The sequence below is a fragment of the Capsicum annuum genome, chromosome 5 (assembly GCF_002878395.1).
Source record: "Capsicum annuum cultivar UCD-10X-F1 chromosome 5, UCD10Xv1.1, whole genome shotgun sequence".
NCBI classification, from domain to species: Eukaryota; Viridiplantae; Streptophyta; class Magnoliopsida; order Solanales; family Solanaceae; genus Capsicum; species Capsicum annuum.
The window spans coordinates 31,162,156-31,183,921 of record NC_061115.1 but is presented as its reverse complement, the minus strand read 5'-3'; the positions used below and the strand labels follow the sequence as shown (position 1 = coordinate 31,183,921).

Sequence of the window (21,766 nt, the reverse complement as noted above, 5' to 3'; positions counted from 1 at the left end):
AGCACCACCAAGTCGCTCATCTTCAAGTTCAACGTGATGTGCAACATCAGAAAAAGTTTTGATGCTGTCATTGTAGGTTAAGTTCACCTTCAGGTGCTCCCAACTGTTATAAAGAGATCGAATCACTGCCTGAACCTACTGCTCATCCGAGAGAACATGACCAGCACTTTTGAGTTGAGCTATCATATTCGACATCACCCTAAGATGTTGTTTGATGTTCTATTCATGACACTTCTTGTAAGTGTCAAACTTGATAGTCAGCTGTCTCAGGCGGGTAATTGAAGTACCCCCATATGTTCCTCGTAAGTGTGCCCAGATGGCATTGGTAGTAGGGAATTTCTCACACTCATGTATGAGGTCATCAACCACAGAACTTACTATGATCCCACGTGCAATGGAATCAGCCTTTTTTCAAGCCTTATAAGCTTCTAGTTCTCTTCTGTGTTGTGCAGTATTACCCTCTTCTGGAAGACTTAAGATATGGTTAATGCCTTCGAGAGCATTTTACTCTTCTAGTACATACCACATCTTACGACTCCAAATATCGTAGTTGTCTCCATTAAGTTTTTCTCCTTTGTTCAAGTCAGCAATTATGCTTTTAGATGTCATGTCTGTTATTAAGAGACAATTACGCAAGTATATTATCAATTATGCATGCAAGTTACACATTTAAGCAAATCATTTCACATAAAGGTTTCATGTTTAGTGTATAATCGAAAAGACACTTAAGAATCCAATCATCATATACTAACTAAACACTTAACCAAAATTAGAAATCAATTTCTTAATGTGCATTATAATGATAGCTTACAATTAAATCGTTTAAAACTTAAACAAATGAATGAAATTCATATAAAAGGAGATAAACAACTTAATATATGTATAATATAAAGTTTATAACAACTTTATGTTACAAGTCAATCTAGAAATGAAAGTCATTTCACAAATATTCTAGACGACTTATGTATACCCAAAAAGGCTCGCTAGGCCAAATCTCGTGCTAAACATCAATTAATCTCTCGCCATAAGGGTCACGGAGAGAATTTGCTAATATAGCTAATACTTCCCAATCCGAGATTTTTACATAGTTTTCTAGTTTTACACATTTCATTTCAAACAAATGAATAAAACTAGCAACACTAATGTTAGGTGACATCTTAAAAGACTTGAATTTTTTCAACTTCTTTTCTCTTTTCCTTTGTATAGCCCTTTCATTCCATAACAGATTTTGAGTCGCCCTAGGAACACCGTTTCTTATGATCTCACGACCTCGAAAACATGTCCTTCGTCGACGTGGTCTTCTACTTTGTTTCTTTTCTCGACATCTCGAACTCCCACTTGGAGTAATTCGAGTTTGTCTTTGTTCAGGCAATTCTGAAATAGGAACCAAGAAACAATAAGAATGATAATGTCATTCAATGCGACAACTTATGTCACATTTATCATAGAAGTCCCAATCTGTTTATGATGAATTAGGAATTATTATAGACAAGGGTTATTTCAAGTCCAATTTATACTCTTATTGATATATAAAATCAGAGGAATAAAACATTATTTATATATATGTTTACACACGATGCCCCAAAGAACAATTAATAAAAAATGGTTACAGCATCACATATTAGCCCCTTTTTAATAAGCAGTACTTGTGCTACTCTTAAAATAGTACCATTTAACTATTAAATAAATAGAGTCAGCATTCATTAGTCTCATTTTAGTACAAAAAAAAATAAGAACAGTAAAGATCATCTTCTCTCTAATAGAGGTTACTCCGGCGATATTTTCTGAAAAAATAAAATAAAATAACGGCATGCTTATTCGAGTGTCAAATTCAGAGTTGACCATAACTCTTGGGAGGACACAATCAGTGGTGTGTCCGACCGGAGTTGCGGTGGTGCTATTGACCAGAGTAGCGATGGTGTATCTGATCGGAAGACCAAAATTACATTTATAGGTATGTGCTAAATTAGTTTTCTATCTCTACCCTTTAAAATCGAGATATTACATACAAATTTAGGGCAATGAACCTGACTCTGATACCATTGAAGCAATTTTCAGAATTTCAGATCAAAATAGTGTACCTTAGTATGTAGCAGAATTGTATGTGCTTCTGAAATTGGATCTGCCCAAATCTGTTTTGAATCACTTGGAAACAAAACTTTAATTACAAACTAAATGCTCTTATTGTTGTCACTGATTTTTCTCTGTATTCAAGACCCAATTTTTTATTCTCTGTATATTTGTTTCTTATCCCATCAGACAAAGAAAACAAATCATTTTATAGGGGTTATTTGGGGCGGGAACAGTTACAACCGTCCCCCCCTTTACTTGAATTAAGATTATCTTAATCTTATTATTTTAAAATAAAAAATGTGTCGGGTCGGGTCGGGTCGGATCAGCCCACATGATGACCCATATTATTAATCCAACAGAATCTAAATTTATTTGATGTTGCCCCATATTATTAATCCAACAGAATCTAAATTTATTTGATGTTGCTTTGATCTATTGATCTCCTTGACATTTCTGTTCTCAAAATAGTGGCATGCTATGTAAGGACAAATCTGTTCAACTCAATGAATTCAGTTCCAACAAGCTACGTAATTGTAACTAGTTTTTTAAATTTAAGTCTCATTCATTTAATATATATATATATATATGTAAATAAGTAATATCAATTTTTATTTTATAGCTTTGAGAACCAAATCCAATATTTTTATCACAGGATATTAACAAAGTCAAAGGTGAAACTATACTTTAACTGCAAGTTAGATTCCATATGTATTATGGTCTATGTGTATTCATTTTTAAAAAAACTTTTAACCTTTATTTTATTAGAGTTCGCGGTACTCCCAAATCCCAAACATTCATCAAACTTTTCAGATAAATTATGGCAACTACTCCCTTCATTTCATTCGCTTGACTTGGAGTGGGAAAGTCAAATTAATTAATATTTAATGTACATTTGGACATATAATATTTATATTTATTTATTTAATTTTAACTTGATATTAGATTTTAAAAATAAAAAAATATTTTTAAATTTTACGATCTTAAATTAAAAAAATGTAGAATATATTAAAGTTTTATTTGTTCTCATAGTCTTAAATATGTTGTTTAAAAAAAAAAAATTTAGCAAAAAAGTATATTTTTTAAAAATAAATTTAAAAAAAATAACACAAATCGATCTAAACAATGAAAAAGTAATAATGAATAATTTAAAATATTTAAAATAAATATAAAAAATTATAATAAAAAAATTTATCTTTTTTTTGTGGTGGAATATAAAAAGTTTGTCATTTCACTAGTATTTTTTTCTGGATAAAAATAAAATATTCCAAGTTCCTTTCCGTGGCTATCTTATTGATTCTTTGACAAAAAAGAAAAAAGCTATCTTATGTTCCCCTTGATTTAAAACACTCCACAATCTGACAACTGACATGTTCAGCTTCCATTAATTTATTTTTTTTGAAACTTTTCAGGAAAATCTGCAGCCGCTACACCCTCTGTCACAGCCTCTATCCTTCGGGTGAGCACTCTGTGGTGAGCATTGTGTGCGCACTGAGTAAACCCCCTGATGCAATAGCCTGCAAACCACATGGGATGTAAACCGCACTAGGCAAGCCCTGTGCGACAGGCTCAAATCCAGAAGGCATTGAGGAGAAAATCGATCCCTAATCATCCGAGTGGGTAACCGCCCTCCAAACCAACTAGTACTTACTTCGGTAGTTTTGTTTGTCCATGTAATAAAATTACTGTTTTATTTTATTTATTATTAAGATACGTGTTAGACACTCGAGATAAATAATACGTAACAAGTAAAATACATACGAATTTTTCGTTAAATCATTTGATATGGGCTACCGTATGAGAGTCCAATTAAATTTAATTTTATATAAAAAAGTTTCATATTAAAGATAAATGAATACTTATCACTCTATTATTTCATCTTTATCATATTAGTTGGTTATTTCATTTAAAAATAATCATTTTATATTAGTTGTCCACCTTAAGAAATTAACAAAGTGTTAATTAGATTTTTTTTCATATTATCCTTTTAATTAATTTATTTTAAAAGTATTAACACTTATTTGTAAAATTTTCAAGAATTCTTTTAAAGGTGAATTAATAAAATTACACTCTTATTTATAAATTTTTTGCATATCTTAATACGGGTGTAAAAGAAACTGAATAACTAATATGAGACGAAGCAAGTAGTAAAATATAAACTTTTTTCGTTCTATTTTAGTTGATCATCGTATTAAAAAAAAATCTATATTAATTGATCACTTATTAAATTAAAATAAAATTAATTAATTTTTATCATGTTATTCCTATAATTAATTTCAATTTTAATATTTATTTTATAAATGAACATAAAACTTTGGCCATAATATTAAAAAGTCTATAGTAGCCTTTTGGAATCTTTTTCTATTTTTTTAAAGTCAAGGTAATTAAGCATTAAAATATGTATGCTCCCTATATTGCAATTTAATTGCAACACAAATTCTTAGATAAGAATATCAATAGTCTTATACCATTAAAATACATATATTTCTTCAAAAAACGTACATATTTTTTGCTATAACTCAAACACTACTTTTACTGTCTATTTTTTTTTCTCATGTTCTTCTCCGACTTTCTCTCCTTGTTACTAAAATTATCTCTAATTTTTTTGTTTAAGTATATGGTTAAATAAAATTAAAATATATATTTAAATAATTCTCAGGCATAATTTGTAAGATATCGCAATGACGACAACTCAACATACCGTAAATTGATAAACGTTGACACTTACAGAAATTATGCATATAGTTCACATCTATCAAGAGGTATAAGTGTTAATCATATAACTCTTTCACCCCTATATTACGACGATTTGATAAATTGTGAATTATTACTTATATTTGTTACTAAATAATTTCTAATAAATTGTTTTTTTTATTATTATACTTAAATAAAATTAATATATATATATATATATATATATATATATATATATATAATTTTCAAATATAATTTGTAAAATATTATGATAACAACAAATCACACATACTTTACATTTGGTAATCCGATAAGTCAAACCACTAGTTCACTAACCAAAATGTCATTACAGATTATTGATTTCGATTCAATTTTGAACAGTCGTAGCTAGAGTCAAGGATGTTATGTTCAAATTTAAGTACTGATTGTCTTTTACTATCACAAATAAAATTCTTACTGTGAAAGAATAAGCATTGACTGAGATCATGTTGAAATATTGAGATCTTTATCTAATTATTTTTTTAAACTTGAAAAGGTGTAAAATTATACTAACTGAAATTAAGAATGTCAATCTAAGTAAATGTATTTGAAACGTATTTAACAATAATGATTATGTTTTAAAATTATAAAATTATACTTAAATTAACAAATAATGAGTATGGGTGAAAATTGATAAATTCTAAACGTATTTACCACTGTATGTTTCCAAATACTGAAAATAGGTTTCACTGAAAAATATTTTAGTGTGGAGGAAAATATTTTAATAAAGAATTAGAATTAGAGAAATTCTTTTACTCGTGAATTAGAATTAGTAAAAAATTATGTTTAAATCGGCTTGAAAATACGTTTCAATTTTCACAGTATGTTTCCAAATACGTTTGATTGAAAATTATAAACGCTTATACCAATTATGTTTAATGTGTCGATTTCTATTATTTCTAAAGTCTTTTGAATTGACGATTGAAATATTATCAATTTTTTTAAAACAAAATTATCTAAATCTATTAATAATAACAACAACAACAACAACAACAAACCCAGTGTATTCCCACCTACTGGGGTCTGGAGGGGTAAGATGTACGCAGTCCATACCTCTACCTCTGATGATCTAAATCTATTAATAACAATTAATAAAATACTTAATCAAAGATCATATTAATAACAGTGTAAGTAATGATTCACAAGTTATTAAATCGGGCTAGACAACTTGTTACAACATCACATGACTCTCTTAGATTGATGTTGATTAGGGTTGACAGCTACAGATTATATGTTTTTATTGTTTACTATAATGTGTCAATATTTATCATGTCTAAAAGTGTTTTGAGTTTTTGTTGTTGTTATTGAAATATTTTCAAATTAGATTAAAAATTATTTAAATATGCAATTTAAATTTGTATAAATATATTAATTAATATAATTATAGGTCATATTAAATAATGATTTATAGGATCAAATCGACGTGACGTAGGAATACAAATCTACCACATTAACATTGGACTCTCTTTTGTTGTTGTTAACTAGGATTGACACAAATGAACTATATATAATTTTATGATTTTTATAGTTTGTTAATGTCTCAAATGTTTTGAATTTTATCTATTATTATTGAATTGTTTACACATTAAATTTTAAAAACTATTTTCAATTTATTTAAATATAATATTTGATAAAATTATTTAAATAGAGGTTATATTTAATAACAATCATAAGTAATGATTCATAATTTTTCAAATCGATGTAACATATGGATTCAAGACTGTAACATCAATGTGTGACTCTCCTGAGTTAATGTTAACTAGAGTCGACATATATGAACTATATACATTTTATAATTTTTATATTGAATCGACATCTACCATGTCTAAACTATTTTGAGTTTTAATTGTCATTGAGAATATTTTCAAATTATATTTAAATAATTATCCAAATACATTTTAAAATTTATTTAAACTCAATAATTGGTAAAATTACTTATTAGAGGTTACATTAATGACAAATATATAATGATTAGCAAATTATTGAATCAAAGTAAATGTATTAAGTTCTATACTACAAGAATAAAAACAATTACCTATGGAAAAATATGAAATTTTTTAGTAGGCATGTTCTATTGATATCTCTTTTAATTTAATTGAAACAGGAGTCCGGACGTTGTTGAATTTACTACATTCTCGGTCCTTTAAATTAAAATTTTTGAAAAAAAATACACAACAAGATTTTAAATAGCTAAAAACTTAGAGAAATAAATTGTTGAAGTGAATTTGTATCATTAGAAATTTTAATAATTTATCTTGTCTAATTACACAATTTTAATAATTTATCTTGTTTAATTACATAATTTTACGTAATTTTATTTTTCTGTTGATAAATTATAAAAACAGAATGTCAATAAACTTGAAAAAAATTACTTTTCTAAATTTTTTTAATTATTTTATATTCTAAATTTTCATTCTAAAAATGTGACCAAATGGAATAACTGTCCACCAAAGACAAATAAAATTATTTATAATTATTTTTAAATTATCATTCAGTCATTTATATATCATTTTAAAAATATCCAGCAATTTTAAACTTAAATATTATTTTAAATTTAAAAAATTATTCAAATAAATGAAATAACTTAATGTTTTTCTTCTTTGTTTGTATAGATATTATTTTAAAATGCAAAGTTACCAAACAAATAAGTAAACAAGTTAGATGTTCAATCCCTATGGGTTGAAAATAATTAGAACAATAAATGAAGAAATAAAATATAAATTTGGGAGAAAATAATAAGAATGTAAAAATATAGATCTGTTTACACAAATAATGTGAATAGATTTTACTATCAAATTTGAGCTATCATAGCCAAATTATGGCCACATTTTATGGCGAAAAGGATTTTTTCCTTCAAGTAAAATGCTAAAGAGGAAGTAGTGATTATTATATATTGTAGCTGCTGCCTTAACCTTCTTCTTCTTCTTCTCAACAATTCATCATTCTGTTATACCAACCAGGAAAAGTCATTTCTGTAACAACAAAGCAAAAATGCCGAACTCCGAACCCAATCCGATACCCAACTCCGACCGCCTCGAACAACTCAAACAATTCGACGAATCCAAAACCGGTGTCAAAGGTCTCGTCGATAAAGGCCTTACTAACATACCCACTTTCTTCATCCACCAATCAGAACCCGATCCGAAACCCAAAACCCGACCCGGATACAAGCATTCGATCCCCGTCGTTGACTTTTCTGCTCCACGTTCAAAAATCGTCGAACAAGTTCACAATGCTTCCACAACCCTCGGGTTCTTTCAGATTATCAATCATTCTGTCCATGTACAAGCTATTAATAAGGTTGTGAATTCGATTAAGGCGTTTAATGAACAGGAGGATGAAGTGAAGATGAAGTATTATAGCAGGGATATGTCACGTGGAGTAGCATATTCTACCAATTTCGATTTGTATAATTCGAAAGCTGCTAGCTGGAGGGATACGTTGCAGTTGAAGTTGGCTCCTACTCCGCCGGAGTGGGAGCACGTGCCGGAAGTGTGCAGGTATAATGGCCGCTTTGAGATTGTTTTTTTCTAATGTTTTTTTAGAGAGAAACATTTTTCTTTTGAGATTTTTTTTTTTTTTTTAAAAAAAGTGTCTAATAAACTTAAACAAGAAGTTAGCTTCTATGATGATTGAAGAAGATATAATTTTTTATTTTTTTATTAATGCTAATAAATGATGGATTCTATGATGATTGAAGAAGATATAATTTTTTATTTTTTTATTAATGCTAATAAATGATGGATGAATCACGTTGTAAGATTAAATGATATTTTAGCAATATTTGTAAAAAAAAAAATTGAATTTTTATCATGTGGTGAATTTTGTACATGTAGTGATTTAATTTATGGAATAATTTTAAAATTCATTTTGTTTGATGTTTTTAATTAATACTTAAATTATTTAAGTAATACATCACCATTTAATATTTTTTACTAATATACTATGTATATAAATATTAATTGAAATTTTAGAGTAGGTGGGGTCCATTTTTGAATCATGCGCATAGTTGGAATTTTAGTGCATCGAATTGCCTTTTTACTTTTAAATTAAATAAAAATAAATTTTTAATTAAAAATATTATAATAGATATTTAAAATAAATTTTCTTTATAAAATAATTTTAGTAGTAAAAGTCTATTAAATAATATATGTCTTTTTTGGTCATTTATCTCTTAAAAACAATCTTGAAAAAAATTATTCAAAACAATTTGCTAATCAAATGAATTTACCAAATACAAATTGTTTTTTTTCAAAAACACTTTTATGAAAAGCTATTTTATAAAAGTGTTTCTCGAATGGACAATTTTCTAACAGCAATCTCAAACTGGCTCTAAGTCTCAAATGAGCCAATTGGATTGAAATTAGTTATGTCGAGATAGATTGAGTTAATAAATAAATAATTTATTGATTTGTTAAAAAGTTACTTGATCTAGAATAGGTTGATTTTTTTTGAGCTAAAATGCGGGTCAAATTTTTTATTAAGTTTTAATTGCTTTATTTATATTTTTATAATATTTTAGTACCTAATAAAATTATTATTCTTTGTTTCAATTTGTTTGGGTAATTTTGATTTTGTATCGAGTTTAAAAAATAAAGAATAGTACTTTTGAATTTTACAGCCTAAAATTAAAGATACATAAAAATATAATCAAATTTTTTTATAATTTTATAGTATTAAATATGCCATATGAACTAATAAAAAAGGTTTAAATTCTTTAAACGACTAAACAGAAAAGTACGCAAAAAAAAAATTGAAATGGAGGAAATATTTTTCTTTAGTATAGTTATATATAATATGTTGATGGTAGGTTCCTTACATATGCTTGCACTGCTTTGTTATTAGTTGTGATGTTTTTTTTTATTATCATTTTTTTTTAATTACTATTTTGGTTTGCTTCATTTGAGCTTTCAGAAACTATTGATATAGTGATAAGGTCTACTTGTGAGATTTCATTAGCTATGTTGTTGTTGTAGGTTTGATACAACATATTAAATTTTAAAAAAGTTTTTTCTAAATATAATTTGATAAAATTTTCACGAATCAATTGAGTAGATATCATCCTAGAATTAACTTTGATTGGCTAAAAGGAGTTCAGGTGAAATGTGCTGAGCTAATAAATAAACAAGTCAATAATCAAACTCAAACTTGGACAGGTTGTGATTTCATGGGCTACTTTTACGTGCAGGGAGGCGGCAGCTGAGTGGGACAAGGAAGCAGTGAAAATTGGAGAAGAATTGATGGGTTTGTTGTGTGAAGGGTTAGGGGTTAAGGAAGACAGATTGAAGGAATTGTCTTGTCTGGATGCTAGAGTTATGGCTGCACATTACTATCCTTACTGTCCACAGCCAGAGTTGACAAAAGGGTTGACACCACACACGGATCCCGGTGTGTTAACAGTGTTGGTGCAGAATGAGATGACTGGATTGCAAGTGAAATTTGAGGAGGATTGGGTTGATTTGGAGCCAATTCCTGGAGCTATTGTGATTAATATTGGTGATATTCTCCAGGTATGCTCTTTTACTTGCTTGTAATTAGATATCGTATATATAACTAATTTGCATGCTTGGAGGACATCTTATGGTTTGTTTAATTAAATGCACATTATTTAAGTGTAAGAACTTGGTTCGCAATAGTGGAAGAGTCAGAATCATGATTTTTACTTGGGGGATTTAAAATATATAAGGGTAAACGCTAAGAAATTGAGGGAATTCAACATCTACGGTTTATACATAATAAATAATTTTGACCTCACAGTATAGTATAATTTTTACCCTGGCTCCTCCCCTGGTTCACAACATGAACTGTTAGTGTGTCTACCGCACAGTTGTACCTGTTGAACCATGTTTTATGTTTGAGATATGAATTTTATCCAATCCTTAAAACTTAAATACGTCATTAGCAATCTGGTCGGAATTGAGGAAAAATGCAAACTTATAAGACTATTTATGTTTGACGTCAAATATTTGCACCCAAGAGTGTGGTCTAGTGGTCAATGAAGTGGATTGTGCACCATAAGGTCTCAGGTTCAAATCCCATCGTAGAGTTACCTAATATCTATTGCTGGTAGGAGATGGCGGGTATCCCTTTTAGGTCACATAACTCGCCCAAGGTGGTTAGTGAATATTTGAGGAATGAATTTAATCGAGTCTGTGAACTTACTGGATGAATTTAGTCATGTTCTCATATGGCCGTGTAAACTCAGAGCAGCTTTAACTGTTGGACCAGGATTGATCCAACAAATACAAAATGTAGACTTCATCTAAGTTCAGATTCAATTCTTTTTGGACAATTGAGATCATTTCTTGAAGCGAAGAGACCATTGGTTAGAGGCCTATGCTGCTCTTCTTTCAGCATATATGTATGTTTGTCTTTACAAGATTGATAGTTAACTTTCATTGTGGTTTTTGGTTTCTGATTATAGAACCTATGAATGCATGATGGAAGTGTAGTGAGGGGGTGGGGTTGAGTGGTGATTAATGAATGATCTTGGTAGGTTAATGAACTTTCTTTTTTTTTTGATAATCAGAGGTTAATGAACTCTTTAAAATAGCTAATTGATTGAAGTTCAATATGAGACGGCCTCAATAGGAGTGAAAGAAGTCTTTTTGTTTATCTTTTGTTGATTTGGGTTGATGAAGGGAATATCTTTTTTTTTTTGGGGGGGGGGGGGGGGGGGTTAAAAATAAACATTTGATTTCAACTTTTGGATGTTAACGAATTGGACATGTTTTGTCATTATTGGGAGGGTTTAAAACTGTTCATTTTATGGCTCACCTTATGTGGATGTTAGAGCTGTTAAATAAATGAAGCTCAATTTGGACCAACCCACTTTTGCCCATAGGCCTATTACTATGGGGCATATATATTGATCTTTTTAGGTCTTATTCACAATCACCAAAAGAGAGTTTCGCACCTAAATTTCAGCCACAACTGTCAACTTCAAATTGCGATTCGTTTCTTGTCCGATTGAGCTGATTTTTGGACTGCTTGTTCCTCTCATCTCAATCTTTGATTAGGAACTGACGGAGCTTGATTTGGTGGCCTGTAGCTCCTGTTCTTCATTCCCGAACAGTAGCTGCGTTTTTGGTGCTTTCACTCCTTTAGTTCTCTAGTGTTTGGTGCTGTGGATTATGTATTGTTTCTTGTTGTTTGACACTTGTTTAGTGGCCATTTTGGAGTACAATATTGCAACTCTTTGGTGATTATAGTGGAGGTTTTGGTCCCGTGGTTTTTTACTCTTCACACTAAAGCTTGGGTTTATTTGTCTCCTCTTGGATCAAGTTGAAAGGGAAAGTTTAGTCTTGGGTATTTCTGCTGCTACCTTGTCGGGCTCTTTGATTGTGTGCCCGTCTTTCCTAACAAGTGGTATGAAAGCGTTGGTTGTTGATTATAGATTTGAATGATGGAGACAAATATGAGCAAAATGGTGTGTTTGAATGGTAGTACATTCTGATGCACCTTTGATTTGCTGGCATGCATACACTAACTCACCCCATGAACAAGATGCTTATAATTTCATAAAAGCATATAATGTAAACATGATTAGTAAGGTTCTCAAGCTTTGGTAGATTATTTGCAAACTAAAGTCATAACAACAAATGACTCTTTCATTAACCCATTTAAGTGAGTTAATAATAGAAAATTTTAATTTTTTCAGTTTATGGATCTACTCAAATTCATTTTGATGTTTAATATTCTTCGTTTATTTCTTTAAAATATATTGCTCAATCATACAAGAAAAAGTCAAGTTAAGAATTTGGTGTGAGGTATAGGTTATAATAGTCTCGTGGGATAAGTTATTCCATACATATGGTAGGATAACTAATTCTTGGATAATTAATCCCGGAATTAATTATCCCAGGATAACTTGTTCCCAACCAAACTACCCCTGTATAACAACATAGTCGACCCATGGATTTAAACTACAAGTAATGCAGTTATCAAGAGAATTAAGCTGAACAGTTACGATTTGCCCACATCACTATTTAAAACTGCATACGAGCTACAAGTCTTATTAATTTCAATATCGACCACTTTGTCAGTTGGCCCTAGCAATAATTCATGGTGAACCCTCATATAAATTCTTCTCGTGTAAACACTAATTACATGCTTTAACATCCCACAATCTTCTGTGGAGAAGTTCAAATTTTTCATTACATTTGTAATCTTCATTACATCTGCTCATAGTGCTTTACAAATTCATCTATACTTGCATGCAATTTCTGTACAGATCCTATTCATGCTCTCACATCTTTGAGTTGATATAATGTCGGCAGTGAAAAAAGCATGACTAAATATAGAAACTTTTCTTTCCTAAATCATATAGCTTTTGCATCATATTACTCTAGCAATTTCAATCACTGATCATGGTCTGCCACTACTCAAATTCTGACTTGCACATTCGAAAGAGTTATCAAAATAATCTCTAAATTCCAACTTCCAATAAAGTTTTGATATGTTCTTTCGAAAATTTCTATCAGATGATCCTATTCACATAAACAATGGCATACATTTTGCAAGCTTCTTTAATGACAAACGTTATGCACGAGCTTGATTGGTAAAGTTATTCTTGGTGCTCTTTTATCCATTACCTTCAAAACACAATTGGGTCTTTTGATTGGTTATCTCAAATAATTTTTAACGCAGTTGAATGAAGAGCACCGAAAAGTAATTTTTATCGATCAAGCTCATGTATTACGTGTCATCTTGCATTACTTGACATATTGATAGCAACACTCTAAATTAGCACACACAACTTTACTAGAAATTTGAGATTTAGAAAATATTTTGAAAAATTCTTATGGAAGTGCAAGCCAGAGTCAGAACTGATCAATCATTGGGATTGTAAGGGTAATACTTCGCTTCAAAGGCTATATGATTTTAGTTGTCTTGCATTTAATCATTATATCTGCAGATATCAAAGCAACTCAAAGAAATAAGAGCACACATGTGATCTTTAAAAAAATGGCATGCAAGCCAATTAGCGTAATTGAATTTATAAAGCACTGTAAGAAACGGATAAATGAAATACGTGATAAATTACAAATATCAAGGAATGAACTTCTTCATAGAAGAATGTGGGATCTTTAAGAATGCCACTATTGTTTACAGAAGGAAGTTATAAAAGGGCTCACCTTAAATTTTTGAAACGGACAATCAAAAGAGATGCTCAATGATGAAAATAATAGGACTTGAAAATATACAATTTTAAATTGTGAAAGTGAGCAAACTAAAACTGTCAGTAATTTTATTACTTGTAGTTGCCATTCGTTTAAATTCATAGGTTGGCTAGGATGTCATGCATTAACAGTTTTGTTTTTCTACTTGAAATTTTTCTTCTATCCTTGAGCAGTACATTTTGAAAAGATTGGTTGAGAATACTCGACATGGGAATGAATTTGAGTAGTAGATCAATAAAAAGGAGATGTCAAAATCCTCTATGGTAGTTTGCTTAAATGAATTAATGAAGGAGTTATTTGTTTTCATGATTTTAACTGCAAATATTCTTTCAAAATTTGAGCATCTTCCCTGCTAATCACATTTCTCTAATGTGATTTTATGAAGTTATGAGCATCATGTTTGGTAAACCTGCATTTTCAATTCGCCTATTCATTCTGAAGGTACCGAACAACTATATTTGTATGAATACCATCTCAGCCATAATACTGAGAATATTTCTAATAGCACTTGGAAGTTTTTGACTGAATAGTATGAAATGTCTAAAATTGTCTACTATTATGGGATGGTTATCAACATCAAAGATTTTGTTTGTTCTTCTCTTAAAATTTTTTATGTTATGTGGGATAAACAACCATATCTATTCTAACTTTTGACAATTTCTTCACAAGAAGAAAGAAATAAACACCTAGTTATTCTTTGGTTCCTAGTGTTAGTTTTTCCTTCACTATGACAGTTTGTTTAAATGGGTTGATAAGCTTTTTGTTGTTATGACTTTAGCTGATGAAGTTGACTCCGAGAAAATTGCAAGAAAATATTTGTATCAAACAAAAGTTGAAATTAATAATCTCCAAGATGAATATGTAAAAGGCCTTGATACAAGACAACACAAATTCAATTCAACTATGGACCGTTTTCTAGTTAGCAAGGATAAGATTCTGGATCCTATTAATGAAAAAGAGAAAAGGGTATGAGAACTTGTTACTAAAAATTGAGCGAAGAAAGAAAAAGACTTCACATAAGGCATCTAAAGATAAAGCAGGATTAACAAATGCGCAACAATCCTTAAGTACTATAGCAATGATTATTGACATAAAGTCGTCTTTAATGTCAGATATGCAACATAAGCCCGTTGAATTAACTTTTGAGGTTTAGTCTCCACATGTCAAGTTACTTATCTTTATACTTTTATTTCATGCATTAATTTTAATTTGTATTTTTCTTCTAATTTCGAATGTGGAGATTCTATCAATAATTTCACAAACTATATTCAAGTAAATGTTGGCATTTGTTATGAAGAGAAATCAGATTGAATCATAATCGGGCCCTTTGTTACATTTTAGTCTCTTCTGATATGCTTATATACTCTTACTAAAAGGGTGCTCTTAAGCCGTTGATCTGCTAATTTACTGCAGAATATTAAATATAAGAACATTGTATTTGTATAGTATGACAAATTGAGTTTTGCATTCTGGTACTAAAATGTTAAGTGAAGAATAGTTTTAGAAACTTTGGTTTGTTACATTTGCAGAGATTTTGATACATTATTTAGAGAATAGTTTTTGTGAGCAATATATAGATAAGCCAAGAGCGATAAGGAAAGATATGCACCTAAAATCCATGGAAGTAGCAGAAACTAATCTTAACAATCAAGTTATATTTAGATAGAACAAGAGCAAGATCCACAGAAGAATTTGCCATTGAAGCAATGAATCTAGATCAACAATTGATTTCCCATGTGGAGATTGTTGCATCGAAAAGATTACATATTTAAGTTTGGACCAGTGAGCATATTTTAAATCGAATAACTATGATAATTTTGAGGTATAGAATTTTGCATTAATTGGAGAAAAGTATCTATGATGAAAAAAATAAGTATACTCTTTAAGTACTGAGTAGCTTTATTTTTCTTGGATCAGTTAGCTTTTTGTGATACTTGTTTCTTCATTGCGATTAATGATGACCAACAAGGTTGGAAGCGACGTACCATTATCAGACTAGGAAGTAAGTTCAGTACCTGATTTGGTTCACATTTTAGATACGGAGGGATTGTATCTGAGATGATCAGCAGGTATTGTTATGCAGTAATAATAATGAAGAGATTCTAATACATAAATAGTTTAATCTTTACTAATACACGATGTTAGTATGTACTCTATTTTATATATATAAAAATAATACATAGATTCTCATCTAATGAAAGTACGTTTAGTAAATGTCTATCAAACCCTGCATTAGTAGTTATGGAACAATTATCTTTTCTAATACGGTTAACCAGACACTGTATTATCTCATGCTGGGACTAACTGGGGCTATGGAATAAAGGATTAATTTAGACTTCCAACACCTTCAACCAAATAAGCTTTATGGCGTGGATTTACATTTACTACTCCCGTCTCCGGGTAGTAATGGTAGACTCAACTAGTTGTATGTTTAATTTCGACTCAATTTCACTTTTACAGATAATATCGAATGATGAATACAAGAGCGTTGAGCATCGAGTTCTGGCCAACCCTTTTCAAGAACCACGTGTATCAGTTGCCATCTTCTTTAACCCAGGCCAAAGGGAGAACTTATATGGACCTCTGCCTGAACTAATATCAGATGAAAAGCCAGCAGTTTACCGCGAATTCATGTTCAATGACTATATGGGAAGATTCTTTTCCAAGGAGTTGGATGGGAAGACACTGACAAATTACTACAGGATTTCAAATTAAAGATCAGAAACATCTTCACAAAGGTAGCAATCTGTTGCATCAAATGTTGCTCGTGTAAAATTATATTGTTACTATAAATGTGTTATGGAATAAGGATATACTTGTAAAGTTGAAAATTTCATCAGACATATGCTTGTAATGGTCGTTTGGGTGTACAGAATACCGTTGTTGAATAGGGTGTATTAGTGATGCGGATATTTGTAATGCTAGTATTGATGTATTAAAAATAACATACATTGCATAATTTATAAAAGAAATTATTTATTTACAAAAACTCCTCCACAAGTACGGTGGAAAAGATTTGAGTTTGACCATGCTAATGCATGTATTGAAACCCCTTATATAGGCTATAAATTTCCATGTATTAGTTATACAAAACATAATACCAAATAGAGTGTAACTAATATTTGCTTTAATTATACATAAAAAAAAAAAAAATGTACCAAATAAGATATTACTTGACACAAAGCTAAGCTAATACATGCGTTGACTTTCCTTTTACATTTACGAAGACTCGAATACAAACGAATTGACTTGTTTCATTTTTGATGCGTCTCTAGACCCATTTTGGAATTTTACAGCTACACTTAGTCACTATTATGAATATTTAGATACCGATAAGTTCAAAAATTGAATTATGTCTCAAATAACATCGTTTGATAAAACCTGAAGGGTAGCGAAATACACATAGATCTCAATTTATGTTGGGAATAAAGAGTCAAATTTATCACTTTCCTTTTTAAAAAGGATCAAATTTCCACTATGATATACTTTTTGTATAAAAATCCCTTTGTCGTTATTCAAATGACTCAAATATATCCCTGCTATGTTAGGTTGTTCAACATGGATGTCAAATTCTATGACACTAACATTTGGGTAAGGTGAACACCACGTGACATGCCCCCTCCCAAATACGGTTTTTTTGTATTCTTTTTTTGCTGCTGCTCAAAATTGATTCATGTTTATAGTGTATGACCATGTGTTCTGATTGCTTGGTACATTTTATCTACTTCTTTGCATATTTGTTTCATCATTGTCATCAAAATTTCTCACACTTCACATTTTACCTCTTCTGCCGATCAGCATTTGGTTCATTTATAATAACTTTCTTCTTCTTCTTTTTTTTCTGCTGATTGAAGAAGTAGAGGAGGGGTAAAGGGGTTCAGGAGCTGAGGTGGCATACCACGTGATATGCAGCACATCAAAATATCAATGTCATGTGGGATTGAATGTCCACCTATGAATATCCCACCTTGTACCATCCTAACAAATGAGGGGTATATTGAACCACTTAGCAATGACGGTAATATTTTTATACGAATAATATAATAGAATGGAAAGTCAATTCTTTCGCATGAAAATGAGGTAAATTTGGCCCTGTTCCCATTCATACACGACATGTATTTCATTTTAAGATATGTCACCAAATATTTGAATAATTCTATTTTTACGTAATTTTTACCTTTTCAAGAATTTAATTTATTAAATTATCTAAGTTTTATTTGGCATGATATATTATGTTATTATTTCTTGGCTGTCATTTATATAGTATATACGTCAAATTAACATCTCGAATTTTGTTTCAGCCAAACATTGTCATAAAATATCTTAGGTATGAAATATAATAATAATAATAATAATCTGAAGAGGGAAAAAAAACTAGAGACGGGCCAATTTTCTTCTCTAGCAAACTTATAGCCAAATGTCATCTTGTGTTTGACATACAATACAAATCAATCACTTAATTCCAAAAAATCAAGAAAATAAAGTATCACGAAAGAGAACAAAAAAAAAATTAATATAATTGCAATTGTTGGTGCTTCAACATCATAGCTTTTTTTATTTAGACGAAAGAAACTATAATTGCAAATCAACCAACAAGTTTCCAATCATAGTTTCTTCTCTTACGTGTATATAAACTGTTTTCAAATAATGTAAATCTATAATAATAAAGTAACATCAACGTGCCATTTTTTCCTTGTCACCTTACTTGATTAGGACTAATGAATAACGTTTTTCTGTCTTGATGCTCACATTTGAAGCATCCCCTAATAGTGCATCAAATTAAATATATAAGGAATTGATGAAAATCATTTTACATGCTTAAAATTTTGTTTCATATGTTTCAACCTTGTGAATATCTTTATTTACCTCGTCAATTATTGCCTCTATATTAATATATAAAACACAATAAGGTGAAGAAAAATAATTGATAATGAACCGCAAAAATTATTGAACAGATAATCTCTAAAATAAAGGACTTCATGTTCAAATTTTTTTGCATGATTTCTCAGTAAAACTGATCGTACACGACTTGTTTAGTGCGATTAACTTTCTTATATGGTTTACGATTGTTATATTGAAATGAAGTTTATGTTTTGAGCATTCAAAGAATAACAACCACAAATTCTTCGACAACCAAAAAGATCGATAATTGTGATCATGTTATGTCGACAAAGAAGTGAAGGAACCACCTAAAAGCCAAATTATTGTAATATTTCTTGCTAAATGTATGGCGCAATTTTCAACAAATTAAAGATTTGCACATGAAGTTTCCTTCTATATGAAACATACATAGATTATGCAACCAATTGTTGGTGTTTAATTGATTGACTACGTCATTCGATCACCACCATTATTAGTTTCACTAAATACCATCAACATATCAATGCAATCACTACAATAAACTATTGTATATCACAATTAACCATCATGTACAATTAGCACCGCTCACCATAATTACAATAACCAATAACTCTTACAATAACCACTATCAGCCATCGTTATATGTCCCATCAACATTAACATTTTCCATCACTATTAGATATCATGACCACCTTCCACAATGATCAGTCATAACCACCATCTACCCCATTAATAACGATCATTAATCACACTATTGTCCACCATCATCACTGGCTATTACTCACAATCACCATCATTCACTAATATCATCTCTCAATTGCCACCTAAAACCACTAACCATATAGTTTATAAAATATATTTTACTAATGTAATATTAAATTGATTTAATATTTTATATGAGCTTTATACAGAAAATTATGTTATGCAACCCAGAGTTAAATGTTAACATTGACGTTAAATTTGTGTTAATACACACAGTTGACAATGCAAACGCTTGTTTCATCTCAGCATATAATAGATGAATTTCAGGCATTTTATATGGTCAATTGTGTGTTAATACTGTTAAAATTGGTCTTGGGCCTAACTCGCACCCCAAAAGCTAGCTCATGAGGAGGAGGATTGCCCAAGCCTTATAAGGAGACCACCCATCTCAATAACCACCAATATAGGACTTTCTTTTCAATCTTTTAACACCCCACCTCACGCCCAGACCTCAACTGGGCGTGGACAATCTCCCTGACATATCAATTTGGGGGCCCAACATTGGCTGAGAATGGGCCATACTCTGATACCATGTTAAAATTGATCTTGGGCCTAACTCACACCCCAAAAGCTAGCTCAAGGAGTGAGGAATACTCAACTCTATATAAGCAAACCACTAGTCCACTCCCCAACCAATGTGGGACTTTTACCCACTCTAACACCCCTCACGCCCAGGCCCAACTGGCACTGGCGCGTGGACCAGGAGCCCAAAATGCGAATGGACCTGGCTCTGATACACAAAGGAAATTCTTTTCTTGTCTAATACAAAATTGAATATAAGAAAATACTTTCCAGAAAAAACAAAAAAAAAATTATTTTTCTGGATACGGATTGGTCTTGGGCCTAACTCACACCCCAAAAGCTAGCTCATCAGGAGGAGGATTGCCCAAGCCTTATAAAGAGACCACCCATCTCATTAGCTCATGAGGAGGAGGATTGCCCAAGCCTTATAAAGAGACCACTCATCTCATTAATCACCAATGTGGGACTTTCTTCTTTTTCTTCTAACATCCCCCCTCACGTACAGACCTTAAATGGGCGTGGAAAATCTCTCTCGAATCTCAATCCGGAGGCCCAACATTGGGTGAGATGGGTCTGGCTCTGATACCATATTAAAATTGGTCTTGGGCCTAACTCACACCCCAAAAGCTAGCTTATGAGGAGGATGATTGCCCAAGCCTTATAAAGAGACCACCCATCTCATTAACCACCAATGTGGGACTTTCTCTATTTCTTTTAACACCCCACCTCACACCGCATGCCCAGACCTCAACTGGGCGTGGACACAATCTCCCCGACATCTCAATTCGGGGGCCCAACATTGGGTGAGAATAGGACCTGGCTCTGATACCATGTTAAAATTGGTCTTGAGCCTAACTCACACCCCAAAAGCTAGCTCATGAGGAGGAGGATTGCCCAAGCCTTATAAGGAGACCACCCATCTCATTAACTACCAATGTGAGACTTTCTTTTCAATCTTTTATCAAATATAAATTTAACGTTAAAGGCTAACTTTGGTTACAAAACTCAATTTTTTTTAATGTTATACCTATTTATTACCTGCATTTTGCTCTTATTTGAAGCATCCCATAATAATGTATCAAATTCAATATACAAGGAATTGATGAAAAGCATTTTGCATACTTAAATATTCGTTTTATATGTTGCAATCTTGTAAATATAGACTCATCTCGAAAATTTCTTGGATCTATAATAATACGATGAAGTAAAGAAGAAGAATTGATAATGACCAACAAACGTGGCCGAATTGATTGAACAGTTGATTTTCCAAATGAGGGCTTTAGGTTCTAAAATTCTCGATGCTTTCTCGATCAAACTCATGGCATGAATGAGGCTTGAATAATATATTTGACCTCTTTGTGTAACTTGCGGACTGTTATATTAAAACGTAAGTTTATCTTGTGCACACTCAATGAATAACTGACTGCGATTCCTGATAATAAAAAATCTTGATAATATGGTCTTAAAGGAGTGAAGGACCCACCTCAAAGCCAAATTATTGTTATATTTCTTGCTAAATCTATGGCGCTATTTTCCACAAAAAATTTGCACCTGAATTTTCTTTTTAAGTATATGAAACACATATATTGTGCAACCAACTGTTGGTGTTTGACTTTTGAATAGTTAAATTGCCCTAT

The 21,766-nt window shown here is 30.9% G+C and overlaps 1 protein-coding gene and 1 long non-coding RNA gene across 3 annotated transcripts; one reads left to right on the top strand and one right to left on the bottom strand.

The window, feature by feature from the left end:
* Nucleotides 1-863: 863 nt before the first annotated feature.
* Nucleotides 864-2,323, bottom strand: LOC107872418. The gene is made up of 2 exons (XR_001674831.2): nucleotides 2,082-2,323; nucleotides 864-1,374 (listed from the first exon to the last, which is right to left on the bottom strand). It is a non-coding gene; the product is annotated as an uncharacterized LOC107872418 (long non-coding RNA).
* Nucleotides 2,324-7,228: 4,905 nt separating this feature from the next.
* LOC107870641 (1-aminocyclopropane-1-carboxylate oxidase homolog 4) lies at nucleotides 7,229-16,974 on the top strand. 2 transcript variants are annotated; one of them, XM_016717234.2, is made up of 3 exons: nucleotides 7,229-8,303; nucleotides 9,992-10,313; nucleotides 16,446-16,974. In XM_016717234.2, exons 1-3 carry the CDS (start codon nucleotides 7,795-7,797, stop codon nucleotides 16,698-16,700), a joined length of 1,086 nt encoding a protein of 361 aa, XP_016572720.1. In that variant the 5' UTR covers nucleotides 7,229-7,794; the 3' UTR covers nucleotides 16,701-16,974. The 2 variants fall into 2 exon arrangements, with proteins under 2 accessions (XP_016572720.1, XP_047268605.1); XM_047412649.1 differs by lacking the exon at nucleotides 16,446-16,974 and adding an exon at nucleotides 15,903-16,177 and having other exon boundaries at nucleotides 7,459-8,303.
* The last annotated feature ends 4,792 nt before the right edge of the window (nucleotides 16,975-21,766 follow it).

Coding starts and splice junctions, on each gene's coding strand:
- LOC107870641 (XM_016717234.2), top strand. CDS start 7,795: ATGCCGAACTCCGAACCCAATCCGATACCCAACTCCGACCGCCTCGAA. Junction 8,304..9,991: donor CACGTGCCGGAAGTGTGCAG/GTATAATGGCCG, acceptor TTTTACGTGCAG/GGAGGCGGCAGCTGAGTGGG. Junction 10,314..16,445: donor ATATTGGTGATATTCTCCAG/GTATGCTCTTTT, acceptor TCACTTTTACAG/ATAATATCGAATGATGAATA.